The sequence below is a fragment of the Sturnira hondurensis genome, unplaced genomic scaffold (genome assembly GCF_014824575.4).
Source record: "Sturnira hondurensis isolate 20B ecotype Veracruz unplaced genomic scaffold, ASM1482457v3 Scaffold0018877, whole genome shotgun sequence".
NCBI classification, from domain to species: Eukaryota; Metazoa; Chordata; class Mammalia; order Chiroptera; family Phyllostomidae; genus Sturnira; species Sturnira hondurensis.
The window spans coordinates 2326922-2341640 of record NW_028091508.1 but is presented as its reverse complement, the minus strand read 5'-3'; the positions used below and the strand labels follow the sequence as shown (position 1 = coordinate 2341640).

Below are 14719 nucleotides of genomic sequence, written 5' to 3'. Positions count from 1 at the left end.
ATACTCAAAACAACAAGTGGGCCCTATTTGTCCTAAGGGCTATCTATAGTTTGCTGACCTGGTACACATAAAATGTCAGAATTTGAGTATATACTAACTTCATAGGTAACTTCCAAAGAGATAATATATGTTAAACCGCTTTCCACTGATATTTAGTTCGGCGGCCAAGCCAAGGAATGGTGACAGCTAAGGGGTAGCGGCCCGGACTCAAGCTCCGAGGGAGCGTGACACAGAATGGGAAGCTCACAAAGAACAGAAAACAAACACCTTCGTCCGCCCCCAAGCGGCGGCGCCGTTCCAGTCGCCAGCAGGTGCGGGCCGGCACGCAGGCCAGACGCCTCGCTCCCAGTTTCGCTCTATTGCGCACGTCTGGAGGCGGGGTGAGAGGGGCGACTGACCAGCTGACCGAGGCCACTCCTCCAGGTGGGCGGGCAGACGCTGGCCGCGTTACGTCACTTCCTCTGGAGCGGAGCGGGTGGTCTTGGCCCTGCCCTTCGGTTTGTGTTGGGAGCTCAGCTGATGCTGGCAGGCCTGAGTGGAGGTTGATTCCGGGAAGAGGTGCGTCGCCACAGCCGCGGTAGTAGTTGTGGCCTGCACTACGGTAAGTGGCCGCAGAGGGACACAGGCGGAAGCTGGAAGCCTTGGAGCCCCGGGCGCTTATTCAGCCCTCCTGGTCTCCTGAGCTCTCCTTCGAGGACGCTTTCAGAGAGGGCGGGGGTGTCGGGGGCGGGGGGGCGAGACTCGCAGCTTGCAGGAGGCCCCAAGACCTAGGGTCCAAAAGGCGACCGGACAGGGAAGGAGCTTGCGAGTACTGGGGCTGTTTGGTGCGCCGTGCCCTCCGCCCCGGTACCCCCGTGGGTTTTGTTGGGCACAGACTTGCAAATTGTTTTGATTTCTCTGGTCCCTCCTCGCGCTTCTTGCTCCACCTCGACTTCCAGCCTAGTTACCCAGAGTCTGCTTGGCTTCCCCCAACGGTAGGGTTTTCCAGCATTTCCCCGTTGACTGTCAAAACAGCTTTCCTATTCTACATCATTCTCGAATGTCAGTGCACCGGCTGACTTCATTGCTTAGTATTTTTGTCAGCTACTACTTTTTAACCCCACCCACAATTTAATCCTATCCTTAACTATTGCTTATGCGGATGCAGTTGTATGCTTTTTATTTTATTTCTTAAAACATTTTATTTAGAAGGGAAGGGAGAAGGAGAGGGAGAGAAACATCAATGCGTGGTTGCCTCTCACGCACCCCGCACTGGGGACCCGGTCCGCAACCCAGGCACGTACCCTAGACTGGGACTGGAAACCGCGAGCCTTTGGTTCGCAGACTGGCCTTCAATCCACTGAGCCACATCAGCCAGGGCCAGTTGTGTGCTTTTTAAAAGGTGATACTGAATGCATCATTATACTGCAATGCTTCCCGTCATTGTCATCGTGGGAGGAACCTAGTTTCTGTGCTTCATACAATGGTAATATTAAAGAAAAGTGGTGACTCCTAGGAAAAACTTAGGAGATTTGTCATTAAGGACCATCAGATAATCTTATTTAAAGCAGTGTTTTTACTTCCAGTAATAGTTGCATCCTGCTTTCACAGTCCTAATTGTTGAGATTTCAAAAGTGAAAAAAAAACTTTAAATTTATCAGGAAAGTGCTGTTAAAACGGTGTATTATTAAGAATTTAAAAAGTGAGAATTTTTAGAGTTTATGCCTATGAGGCAGTTGTTTCAAACCTATTGTAATTATTTTGTTAAACTGCTTGAGCAGATTTGTTGTACTTTCAATAATTTCATAATTTTTATTAATAACTTTTTCTTATAATGTTGATATTTTCCAATTCTATGTGAGATGTAAATTAAAATCTTAAAAGCAATATCCTTTTATTAAGTGATGTTGAATGAAAGGCTCAGTTTCACTAGTTTATATATTTACTTAACATGCAAAGTTAAAAGTACAGCTTGTACTTTGGCTTGTTTTTTTGGCTCAGACATTGACAAAGGAATTGTGCTGAAGGTACATATTGTGTCACTTGTGTATCATTTATGAAAATGTCGGAGTTAGAGCTATTAGCCCAAGACACCTTCCTGTTTTCATCATCTTTCTCATATTTTACTTTGTTCACTATCCATCAGTTTTTATTTTTTAAATATTTATTTATTTTTAGAGAGAGGGGGAGGGAGTGAGGAGGAGAGGGAGAGAAACGCCAATCTGTGGTTGCCTTTCATGAGGGCTCCCCACTGGGGACCCAGCCTGTGCAACCCAGGCACGCACTGGGATTGTTAATCAAACCAGTGACCCATGTGGTTCTAAGGCCAGCACTCAATCCACTGAACCACACCAGTCTGGGCTATCCATCAGTTTTTAGAACTTTGCCCATCAGTTTTTATAATATTGACTTCATTGCCCTGACTTTTTTCAGACTGACTATCTGAAATAAAAGTATTTTCCAGATACTTTTTTTTCCTGACTATCTTTTCTCCTGTGCCTTTTGTTTCCTTGGATGACTTCCTCTTTCTAACTCTGGATGGCAGTCAAGGCTCTATCCTTCTTCTCTTTAAACCACAGTTTTAAAATTTGAAATCCAAGGAATACATTAGTAGGTCCATGAATATCCTGAAATGTCATGGAAAATATAGTATACGTATGCAACTAAGCATTTTTCAAAGAAGAGGCAGTTTTTTCAGGTTCTGTGATCCCCAAAAATTATTACTGTAAATCTGTCTTTCGAAAATGCACCCTTACAGTTTCAGCGGTCACTGTGCTTAAAACTCTAGCCATAAATCAGTAGCTTAGTTCCTGTAGTACATCTCCATTTCAATGTATGACTAAGTACAAGAGATTTTTCTTTCATATTTAATTGGCCCCCTTCCCAGTTATTCTATATTTACAAATGGCATTCTCCGTATGACTGATTAAATACCTTTAGTTGTCTTGGCACCTCCTGTTCCTTACCCCATCTTTCCTGTCCTGTGTTGTATCTCCATTTTGAAAGTGTGGCTGAGTTACTCCCCTCTCCATCACAGTACTTTTACCTTAATTCAGATCCTTGTCAGTTTATGCCTGCATTATTGCAATAACTAAGTCCCTAGAAATTTATTCTTTCCATCCCCAGGTGAACCTCTACCTAGAAATTCCTACATTTCTTTTCTATTAAATTTATACCTCCATTGTATTTATACTACCTGCAAAAAGGTAGTCTAATCTTCCCTGCTCTTTTCTTAGTTGATGATACCACCTCACTTTACATTTTTCTCTGTGTATTTTTGCACTCTAACTTAATTTCAGGTACATTTACTCTCAAAACACTTACCTGCATTTACTAGTGTATTTTGGTAGCAGTTAAATTAAGCTTGATTTTATTAATAGCTCTTTACATTTAGTAATTTTTCTTGAGAATTGTCATTTCTAGAGAGGTGTATTAAAAATTGGTTGTGAAATTATCTAGTCTTCCTGTCCCACCCCCTCCCCCTTTTCCTGCCTTATATACTGTATTTCAATACCAGGTTGATAGGTGTATTTATGATTGGTCATGAGGATTATATCCTATTGGAAAGATACAATTCAGACCTCCACTGTAGTCTGGGCTTATGTAGCTCTGTCTTTTGATTGACTCTTGGGCCCATCTCTACCATTTTTCTTCCCTTCAAATCACCTTTTGTTCTTGCTATTCCTGATCAAAGTCCATTCTTGTCTCCAAAGGTTGGTTGCTTTTTCCTCTACCTTGAATGCTTTTTTCCAGATACTTTGAATAATTTGTGTCCTCACTTTATTCAGGTCTCCAGTAAAATGTCAACTCACTTCTGACAGCCTCAACTAAAATACCACCTTCTGTGCCTTTCCTTCCCAACCCCCAGCTTTATTTTTCTTTATGGCATTTCACTACCTGATATTATATGTTATGTTAATTCTTTATTTGTTAATAGATTGTACTGTCCTCCAAGGCCTAAAAGACTACCTGAGATTTAATAAATAATTGGATTATTCTTTTTACTATTATATAGTATCCCTTTTTATACATATTCAGTGATTTTTACCTTGAATTTGCCTTTAAAGTGCTTTTTTGCTTTCTTTTGGTTAGTGTATACCTAGTATATCATTTTCCATGTTCCTTTATTTTTAATCATTCTTTGTCATTTCAGTATGGGTGTGTCTAGTAACTAGCATGTAACTGAAGTTTTCATTTCAGAAATTTGCTCTTTCTGATCACTCTTTGTACAATTCTTGTCTCCTTATTTTTTGTTTCTTTTGTGTTTTCATTGACCTTGTAAATCTACTCAGTTTTTTCTGTTTTTCTTATTCAGGACTACTAAGTCTGGATTCATATTTTCCATTTTGGCTATATTTGCTAGTACTCTTGAGGTGATGATTTACTTTCTTGCTTGTTTTACTCTTTGAGTTAAACTTTAGTGGTAGTGCCTTAGTGTAGGAGTATCTTTTGCCTTGTGCTTTGGAAGTGTTCTTAAATGTTAATTTCTGCTGACTTCGCCAGCTCTGACTAGTTTTCATTTGTTTAGGGTCTCTGTACCATCAAGGTAATGGGACTGTAAATCTAGGTCTGTGATTCCTCTTCACCTGTGGATATCTCACTGTTTTTGTGTTTGTGTGGTCAAAAACACATATAAAATTTACCTGAACCATTCTTATCATATAGTTCAGTGGCATTAAGTTCATTCACACTGTTGTGAAACAGATCTCCAGAACTTTTTTAACTTGTAGAACTGGAACTCTGTACCTATGAAATAACAACTGTCCTTTGCCCAGTTCCCCAAGCCCCTTATAGCCACCACTCTACTTTCTGTATTTGAATTTGACTACTCTAGATACCTCCCATAAGTGGAACCAGTATTTGCCCTTTTGCCACTGGCTTATTTCACTTAAAATCTTTTAAAAACCTTTATTTCACTAAAGGTTCATCCATGCTGTAGCTTGTGGTGAGATTTTCTTCCTTTATTAAGGCTGCATAATGTTATATTTCTTTGCCATGTTCTGTTTATCTCTCCATGGACACGGGTTGTTTCCACCTCTGTTATTGTGAATAGTGCTGCTATGAACATAGGTGTGCAAATAGCTCTTTTCTTTGAGACCCTGCTTTCAATTGCTTTGGTCATATACCCAGAAGTAGGATTCCTGGATCATATGATAGTTCTATTTTAGTAATATTTTGAGGGAACCCCATACTGTCCCCCAGTGCAGCCATACCATTTTAGTCCCACCAGTAATGCTCAAGAGTTCCAACTTTTCCACATCTCTGCCAACACTTGTTATTTATTTATTTTGATAATAGCCATCCTAATGACGTAATATGTCATTTGATTTTGACGTGCATTTCTTTGATGATCAGTGATGCTGAGCATCTTTTCATGTGCTTGTTGGCCATTTGTTTATCATCTTTGGAGAAAAGTCTATTCAAGTCCTTTGCCTCTTTCTTAATTGGGTTGTTTTTTGTTGTTGAGTTGTAGGAGTCCATTATTGGTTTTGAGCATCGCTTTTTGTCCACAGATATCCATAATTATGATTGTATTTTATCAAATATTTCTGTATTGGGGATTTTAGATCTTTTATGTTAATTCAGCTTATTTTATTGACTGCAAGTCCTGAGCAAGAGCTAGGAAGACGGATAGGTTTGCTTCTTTTCTGTCCTCCCCACAATAAAATTGAATATTTTAAAATAATATGCTCACATGCAATTTAGAAAGATTTTAGTTCATGCTACCATCTTCTGAACAGTCACACTAGGTTCTTGTCCCATTACTCCATTCTCTTGGAGATCTGCTAGTATCATCTTTTAATGCAATTCCTTTCCTTAAAATACCTTATTGACAGTTTGATTTTTAATCTCCTTAGCAAGATTTATGAGACCCTTCATCATCTGGTCCGAACTGCCTTCGCAATATCATCTTCTACCTCTCTCGTTGTTCTCTCTAGATCCTGGAGTGAGAGTAGGCTCCTTGCAGCTTTTGTTCGTGTTATGTTTGCTTTCTGAAATGCTTGTTTTGTTTTGTTTTCATTAAAATTCTCTCCTTCCCTTATCTTTGTCCTGTGATACTTTTTAATTTTGCCCAGTTTTTACTATCTTTTTTCAGACTTGCCTGGATATTTACTCTCACTTTGTGTCTTCTGTTCATAAGGCACCATCTATTAAAGTGCTTTAAACTGTTTGATTTTTCTTATTACAAAAGTAAAATAAAAAGTGAAAGTCCTTCTCATTTTCTTTTGACCTCACTCCTCAGTTCACGGGAGTAAACTGGTGCTTTTCCTTTCAGAATCAATCAGTCTGTGTAGCCACAGCTTTAAAGTACACATGTAGGCTTTTATTTTCATTTACTACATATCTACATGCTTACATTTAGTGACTTTGTGTGTATATACTACATATAGTGTTGCAGCTTGCCTTTTACTGTACTCTGTATGAAGGATATGTTTGTATACACAGATCATATGTTTATATACCACCAGGTGTGGTAACTGTGGTGGGGCTCTGCCCTCAGGGCACTTCTGCCAACCAGGGATGCGAAAAAGTCCACCAAGACGTGATCCGCTTGGGGAGGACAGGTGGTTGAGCTCTCAAAGGAGAAGGGGTAGGGGCCTGCTCCTCAGTGGGCTTTTATTCGGTTCAGTTTGCACAGGAATACAGGTAAAGCTCATCAATCATTGTCAGTCAGTATGATCAAACAATAGATAACATTCCAAGAACAGTGAGGGCTTATTTTGAGTCAGGGTCAGTTAGCTAAAGGCCCATAAAACTTTGGGGAAACAAACTCATTCTGTGCTTGGACCTTTATTATTTTTTTTTTTTAATTTTTTTTTTGGTGTGAACGAATCAAAATTATGTCTATTTTTTTGGATTGACAAAATATATATATTTTTTGGTGTGCTATAGAATTTTAGTAATATATTTGTGTGCCATGAGATGAAAAAGGTTTAAAATTCATGCTTAGATGCTCTGTCTTGAACCATAAACATACAGGTCATATAATAGAGTTGTATCTTATTAATCACATTACATAATAAGGTCCCATCTGATTGGGTAATTCTTGGTATGTGAAATTCTTTTTTTTTTTTAGAAGTTTACACATATAACCACTTTATTTTTTTTAGTGAAAGCGTGTGGTCATGTTATACATCTTTAGTTTTAGTTTTTAATTTATTTAATTATTTTTCAAGTACAGTTTTCTGTCTATTACTCCCATCCTATCCCACCCCCCTGTTTTATTTTTATTTTTAATTTATTGTATGTTTTTCCATTACCATTTAGTCCCTTTATACTATCCCACACAATCACTGTACTATTGTCTATGATCAGGAGTTCTTTTTCTGTTTTGTTCAATGCTTCCACTGCCTACTATACCCGTAGGTGTCATTCTGCTCTCTAGCTAGCTATGAGTCTTTCTATTTTGCTTGTTAGTTCAGTATGTTCAGTATACTTGTTAGTTCAGTATATGAGTGAAATCATATAGTATTTGTCTTTCTGTGACTGGCTTATTTTCACTTACTATAATGTTCTCCAGATCCATCCATATTATTGCAAAGGGTAAAATTTCCATCTTTTTTCAATCTGAGTAGTATTCCATTGTGTAAATGTCCCATAGTTGTTTTATCCACTCATCCACTGATAAACACTTCAGCTGCTTACATATCTTTGTGATTATAAATAACACTGAAATGAACCATATGATCTCACCTTTAACAGGAATCTAAACAACAAAACAAACAAGCAATCAAAATATGACCAATGACACTCAAATATGGAACAGGCTGACAGGGTCCAGAGAGGAGAGGGGAGAGAATCACAGGGGAAAAGGGGAGGGACTCACATGAATAAGTATAAAGGACACATGGACAATAATTAAGGTGGGGGGCGGAAATGGGAGGGAGTTGCGGAGCACTGGGGGGGAGCAGGGCAGGGAATATAAAACAGAAAACTGTACTTGAATAAGAATTAAATTTAAAAAAAAATTTTAAAAAAGATATATGAAAAATGTGCTCAGCATCACTAATCATCAGAGAAATGCAAATTAAAACCAAAATTAAGCCCTGGCTGGTGTAGCTCAGTGGATTGAGCGCGGGCCTTCGAACCAGAGGATCGCAGTTCGATTCCCAGTCAGGACACATGCCTGGGTTGCAGGCCAGTTCCTGGCAGGGGACACATGATACATTGTGTGTCCCCAGCAGAGGCAACCATACACTGATATTTCTCTCCCTCTCTCCTTCCCTTCCCCTCTAAAAATAAATAAATAAATAAATAAATAAAATTAGATATTATCTCACACCTATAAGGATGGCTGGCATCAATAAATCAACAAACAAGTACTGGTGAGGATGTGGAGAAAGGGGAAACCTTTTGCACTTTTCGTGGGAATGCAGATTGGTGTATCCACTGTGGAAAGCAGTATGGATTTACCTCATTAAACTAAAAATGGCTTTGCCTTTGACCAGTGTTCCCACTTCCTGGAATATATCTGAAGGAACCTAAACCATTAATTTAAAAGAACATAAACACCCCATGTTCATTTCAGTGTTATTTATAATAGACCTTTATCATTTAAATTGAGGGTATTAGGAAAGGAGGTTTCAGAGGATTTTATGCATTCTTTCTTAGGCCTGATTGCCCTGGGGCAACCTCCCTTTCCAGCACAGGGCTATACCCACCTCTGGCTTTGTTTTAGGCTTAAATCAGGCAGGGGAAATAAGACAACCAAGAGATTAGGAGACTTCTCGCAGACAGAATGAGGACTCAGGCTACGTCAAAGCTCAGGGGTGAGGATCCAACATCCCCTTTTTCCATAGTCCCCCAAGTCCTTCCCTGAGGGCCCCTTCACAACCTAGGCCTGTCTTAGGTTGTCCCTCCCTTGAGGAATCTTACCTGTTGTTGGCACCCTGCTGGGGCCAAGCAGGGTGAAGAAAAAGGGTGCAGAGGTGGGGCCCCTAGGAAGATAAGCTTTGTCTCCTTAGTGGCTTATGGTCCCGAGGTCTTTTTACTCAGCCTTGGTCATGGAGGGGTTACAACTTCTGAAACCAGGTAGGGCATGTCCCAACAGATAACTCATTCCATTGTATGTATGGACCATAATTTATTTACCTGTACCTTGCCAGAAGAAATTTACATTTGCTTTCAGTGTTTTGATATTTCAAGCAGTGCAGCAGAGATTGTGTGTATTTATATTTGCACGACTATGCAAGCAATTCTTAATAGGGGAATTGCTGATTAAAGAATATGTGCCTTTTAACATTTGATAGATAGCATTTAATATTTCATTAGATACTGTCAGATAGCTCTCTGTGCCTGATTTCCCCAGCCCCTTGTTAAATACTGGATATTATGAGTCATTTACATTTTTACCAATTATAAAATGTATTTTAATTAGCATTTTTTAATGCAAAAATGTTTTCATAATTTTTTGTATTCTTCTGTGACTGGACTGTTTATATTCTTTGCCTGTTTTTCTGTTGGATTATTTTTTTCCTTTTTTTACTTGTATGTGTTGTTTTTATATTGTGGTTATGAACCCCTTAGCTGTTAGATGTTGCAAATAGCTGCTTGTAGTCTGACTTCGTTAATAAGAACTTATTACTTGATAGTGAACTTTTCTTTACACAGCTATCTCTAGCTCTAAACTGAAAGTTCCCTAGTACCCTGTTTGTCTTTGTAGTCTAAGCTTTTAGCAACATATGGAGTATAGATTACATATTTTGTAAATGATTTACAATAAATGAGTTATAAGACCTGACTCTTGTCTTCAAAGAACATAGTCTAGCATCACGTAAACTTGTCAGGACTTTAACTACAAAGAAGAAAAACAGCGTACACATTCAGTTAAGTGGTGTATAAAAACTTATCTGTTGAGTAGCTTCTCTAAGTTAGTGCTCATGAAACATCCTACTACTCTTTTTTTTTTCATTGACTTCTGTCCTGAAAGATGAATTATTTTTATTAGCTTTAAACTGAAATCTGTATCAACCATAATGAAGTTATATTATTCTGTCTTTGTGAGAAGTTTCCAAGTTTAGTTCTTGTAGTAATTAATATTTTTTTACACCTAATTTCAATTTTACCTTGAATTCTAATTTTTTTTCCTTGCCATTTCAGGGAAGACCATGAATTATGGCATTTCTTAAATGAAGCATTCAGGAATGAAGTGAAAGTCATAACAAATAGAAAATAAGTGATTTCTAAGTTATGTCTGTTAATTTGACTATAGATATATATATTTACCTCCTTAGTAATTCACGAAGTCTTTGTGGGAAGCAGAAAAGCAAGCAACTACATTTCTTGTGCTCACCTAAATATTACTGGAAAATAATCAGTCTACAAAGAGGTTTTCATACAAGCAAAATAAGATGTAAAGGGACTAAAAGTAAAGCCTCTGCTTGCAGTAAACACTGTTACTCTCCAAGCAACAATGATTTACATACTGGGATTTTGAGACTCAGCACTTCTGCTCCCAAGGGACTTACGAAAGTGAGCGTTCGTATGTCCCGTATTAAAGGTACTGTAACCTCTGTTTCAAAGGCTCTTTTTGGAAATCAGAATGAAATGATCTCACATTTAGCTCAATTTAAGCGAAGTTCTATAACATTAAGAAAAGTATCAGATGGTGGCTGCTTAAAACAGAGAAACATTAAACAAATCATCAAATCTCTAAAAAACTATAGTGACAAATCAACGGAAAAGAGTTCTGTTCCAGAAAAGGAAAGTCACATTATAGATAAAGACGAAAATATTGGTAAACAAACCGTTTTTCATTACACAAGTAGTATAACCACAAAATTTGGAGAGTCATTCTACTTTTTATCCAATCATATTAATTCATACTTCAAACGTGAGGGGAAAATGTCTCAAAAAAGGGAAAACAAACATTTCCAGAATAAATCAAAACTTGAAGATAAGAAGGTTGAAGAAGAGAAATCCAGTTCTCCAGATCCTGGTGTGCTGACTGATAAGAAGCTAGACTCAGAATTTTCTTCGTATACTGTGGATAAGCCTCAAAGTCCCAGTGGAACACCTGAGGTTCTTCCAGTTTCTACTAAACAAAGTATCGCTAACTTCCTTTCTCGTCCCACTGAAGGTGTACAAGCTTTGGTAGGTGGTTATATTGGTGGACTTGTCCCCAAATTAAAGTATGATTCAAAGAGTCAGTCAGAAGAACAGGAAGAAGCCACCAAAGCTGAGCAGGCTGCCACCAAAGATAAAAATGTAGAGGAGAAAAAGCGTTTATCTCTTCAGCGAGAAAAGGCAAGTTGTTGTTATAATGATTTTAAGCTTTAATTTTTGTCAAATTGATGTTTTCTTTCCTAATGGGACTTAGAAACTTTAATCATTTGTTAGTATTACTAGAGCAGTATCATGTTATAATCATATATTTTACATGTCTTTGTAGATTATTGCAAGAGTGAGTATTGATAACAGAACCCGGGCATTAGTTCAGGCATTAAGAAGAACAGCTGACCCCAAACTTTGCATTAATAGGGTTGAAGAATTGACTTTTCATCTTCTAGAATTTCCTGAAGGAAAAGGCGTGGCTGTCAAGGTAATTTTAATTTTTCTAATCTGGTTTTGTCTTGGAGTAAAAATACTGATAAACCTTCTAAAATGGGGAAGACAGTGCCTTTCATTATTTTATTTAAATATTTTTGTGGTTTATATCATACATGTGATGTGTAATATTCAGTAAATTTCCCCATTCTGTAGTACACATTATGCTAAGTGCTCCCTTTTATTCTATGTTATAAATTGTGCTGTTAGTAATAATATCTGTATTTTAAAATTAAACATTTTAGCCTTGGCTGGTGTAGCTCAGTGGATTGAGCACAGGCCTGTGAACTAGAGGATCGCATGCAGTTCGATTCCCAGTCAGGGCACATGCCTGGGTTGCAGGCTGGTTCCCTGCAGGGCAACTCCCAGCAGGGGACGCTCGAAAGGCAACCATACATTGATGTTTCTCTCCCTCTCTCCTTCCCCGCTAAAGATAAATAAATAAATAAAATCTTTAAAAAAAAAATATTTTATAATGGAAGATAAATATCAATATATTAACTTTTCTTTGTTTCAGTTTTTTCAAGTATAAAATAGTCAAGATAATTTACGTCCATTTAAACAGAATATTTTCAGAAAAATACAATAAAATATAAATGATGTGGCTGAGTATCTGTGCATCTGTGGTAGGGTTATTTGTAATATTTAATGAACAATTCAAAATATAATGAATAGACAGTGTTAATACTCCATTAGAGACCTGTAGTGCATATTTTTAACTTGACATTCAGAAAGTTTTAAGTTAGTTTTTATGTATTCAACTTTTGGACAGCCATCTTTGCTGCAAAATTATCTAAATCTTTGAATAATGTAGTTTCCCATTACAATAACAGCTAAACTTTCATGCTCATAAAATTTGGAATTATCTTTCATATGGGTATAATCTGTTACCTAGGATAAATTTTCTAAATATAAATGTTCATTGAAGTCTGTTTAACATTTTCATTCATATACTGAAAGCAGAGACCTAAAATTTCATGTTTTAAAGAACTCTTTAAAAATATTTATTGAAGTAAGTTGTGAGTATAAGGTTCAATGAATTTTCAAAAACTAATACACCCTTGTAACTAGCACCTACTTGAAGAACGAATTGACCATGCTTCAGAAGCTTACCTTGTACCACAAGTCATAGTCCCACTCTAAAGTAATCACAGGTTAGTTTTACTTCATGTTGTGAATTATATGAAATACTGTGACTGGCTTCTTGGAAGAAATCACTCATATTGTTAGTTGTATATCGTTTAGTCATCGTTGCTTTTACATTTCATGGTTTGAATATACCACAATTTATTTATTAATTGCACAATTGATGGATTTTTTATTATTTTCAGTTTTAGTCTATTATGAATAGTCTTGCTAACTGAAATTTGAGGGCTCTTGTTTTGCATAACTGATCCCAAATCAAAGGACCCTTCAGTACCAAGGAGAAATGTGATATAGGAATGTATATTCAGATCAGTCATGTATGAAAATGTAGGTAAAGAAAGTTTCACTCTTCTCCTAAATAATATCTCAGTAACAATGAACCTTTATTTATGTGTTTGTTTGTTTGTTTATTTAAGTGTTGTTCAAGTACAGTTTTCTGTCTTCTCCCATCCCAGCCCATCCCCCAGTGCTCCCCCCTCCCTCCCATTTCCACCCTCCTTAGTTGTTGTCCATGTATCCTTTATACTAGTTCCTGTAAATCCTTCCCCTTTTTCCCCTGAAATTCCCTCCCCTCTCCCCTCTGGTCACTGTCTGCCTGTTCTTTATTTCAGTGTCTTTAGTTATATTTTACATGCTTGTTTGTTTTGTTGTTTAGCTTCCTGTTAAAGTTGAGATCATATGGTATTTGTCTTTCACCGCCTGGCTTATTTCACTCAGCATGATGTTTTCCATTTCCATCCATGCTGTTGCAAAGGGTAGGAGCTCCTTGATAAATTGCTTTGAACATGGTAGCATGTATACTTTCATATGACTTCCCAACTGAATTTTTAATTATTAGCAAGAATCGAGCTGTTGAAAAATGTTAGAATTGTTTATAAAACATCTATATGAGTTTTATTTGTGTGTACCATATTTATGGGCAAGTCTAGGAAATTGTGGGGTTTTTTGTATCTAATGTTCTAAAAGAAACTAGTTTCTGTGTATGTATTTTGTGTACTGCACCATGGCAGCCATATCTAGGAAATTATCTGTGATGATTTTTTCACTGTTGATGGTGAAGATGATACCCCTTCACTATTTTTTAAATAAAAAAGTAACCTTTTATAATTTTTTAAGAGACAGCACATGAAAATTGTAGAAAATTTTTAGAAAAAACAAAAAATAACAAAATAAAGCCATTTCTACAATCTGAGATCACTACTATTATTAAAGTGTTAGTATCTATTTATATTAATTAGGTTGAGCTGAGTTAAGCTCTAATAACAAACAATGCCAAAATCTCAGCAGCTTAACATAAGTTTATCACTCATGCAAAGTCAGCAGTGATTCTGGGTGACTCCAAGAAAGTGTACTTACATGCAGTGGTTACTTCGATCCTGTTTTTCATATCTCAGTAGGAGGCCTCCTCCATCTTTTCTATATCAGGATAAGAGTATTTGAGGAGAAAGTACCACAGGTTTGTTTTGCTCAAAACTTACTTGTCCTGCCAGTTCTACTGGCCTGAGAAGTACTTGCCTTTGTGTTCCTATAGGGGAAGTGAACTAGGTATTGGTAACGTCTACCACAATATTCCTCCAGAAATTGTTCAATAAGTATATATCAAAATGAAGTCATTGTATATGTACTATTTTATAACCTGTTTTGTTCAGTTTGCATTGTACACCTTTCTATATCAGTATATTTTCATCTCATCCCAAATCCAGTTCACAATGTTTGGTATATAACTGATTTGGTCTAAAAGAGGTTCCAACTTAGACCATACATTTCATATGGTTATTTTCCCTAAGCCACTTAAGAGGTCTGTTCAGAAAGTATCCAGCCATGTACTATGAAAGATAGAGACATTTGTTGAAGAAGATACAAGAAATACTGTACATAGGACAACAATGCCTCAGTCCCCTTCTAAGTAGGCACTTTGGCACCTCACACAGTTCTCCCAGCATGTCTTCTGGTATTCAAAACACTCTGCAAAATCCTTTGTTGGAATTGCCATCAGCTGCCCCATCGTATTTTCCTTAATCTCATCAACCACCTGAAATCTCTTCCC

General features: G+C 37.3%; 1 protein-coding gene across 4 annotated transcripts in view; it reads left to right on the top strand.

The window, feature by feature from the left end:
• Positions 1-465: 465 nt before the first annotated feature.
• Positions 466-14719, top strand: part of PNPLA8 (patatin like domain 8, phospholipase A2) — a 55563-nt gene continuing 41309 nt past the window's right edge. For 2 of the 4 annotated variants that reach the window (XM_037070608.1, XM_037070612.1), the window contains exons 1-3: positions 466-601; positions 10081-11226; positions 11372-11521. In XM_037070608.1, coding sequence (XP_036926503.1) covers positions 10171-11226; positions 11372-11521 — 1206 coding nt within the window. In that variant the 5' untranslated portion in view covers positions 466-601; positions 10081-10170. The remainder of the gene's footprint in view (positions 602-10080; positions 11227-11371; positions 11522-14719) is intronic. The other 2 variants (XM_037070610.1, XM_037070611.1) reach the window with 2 other exon arrangements.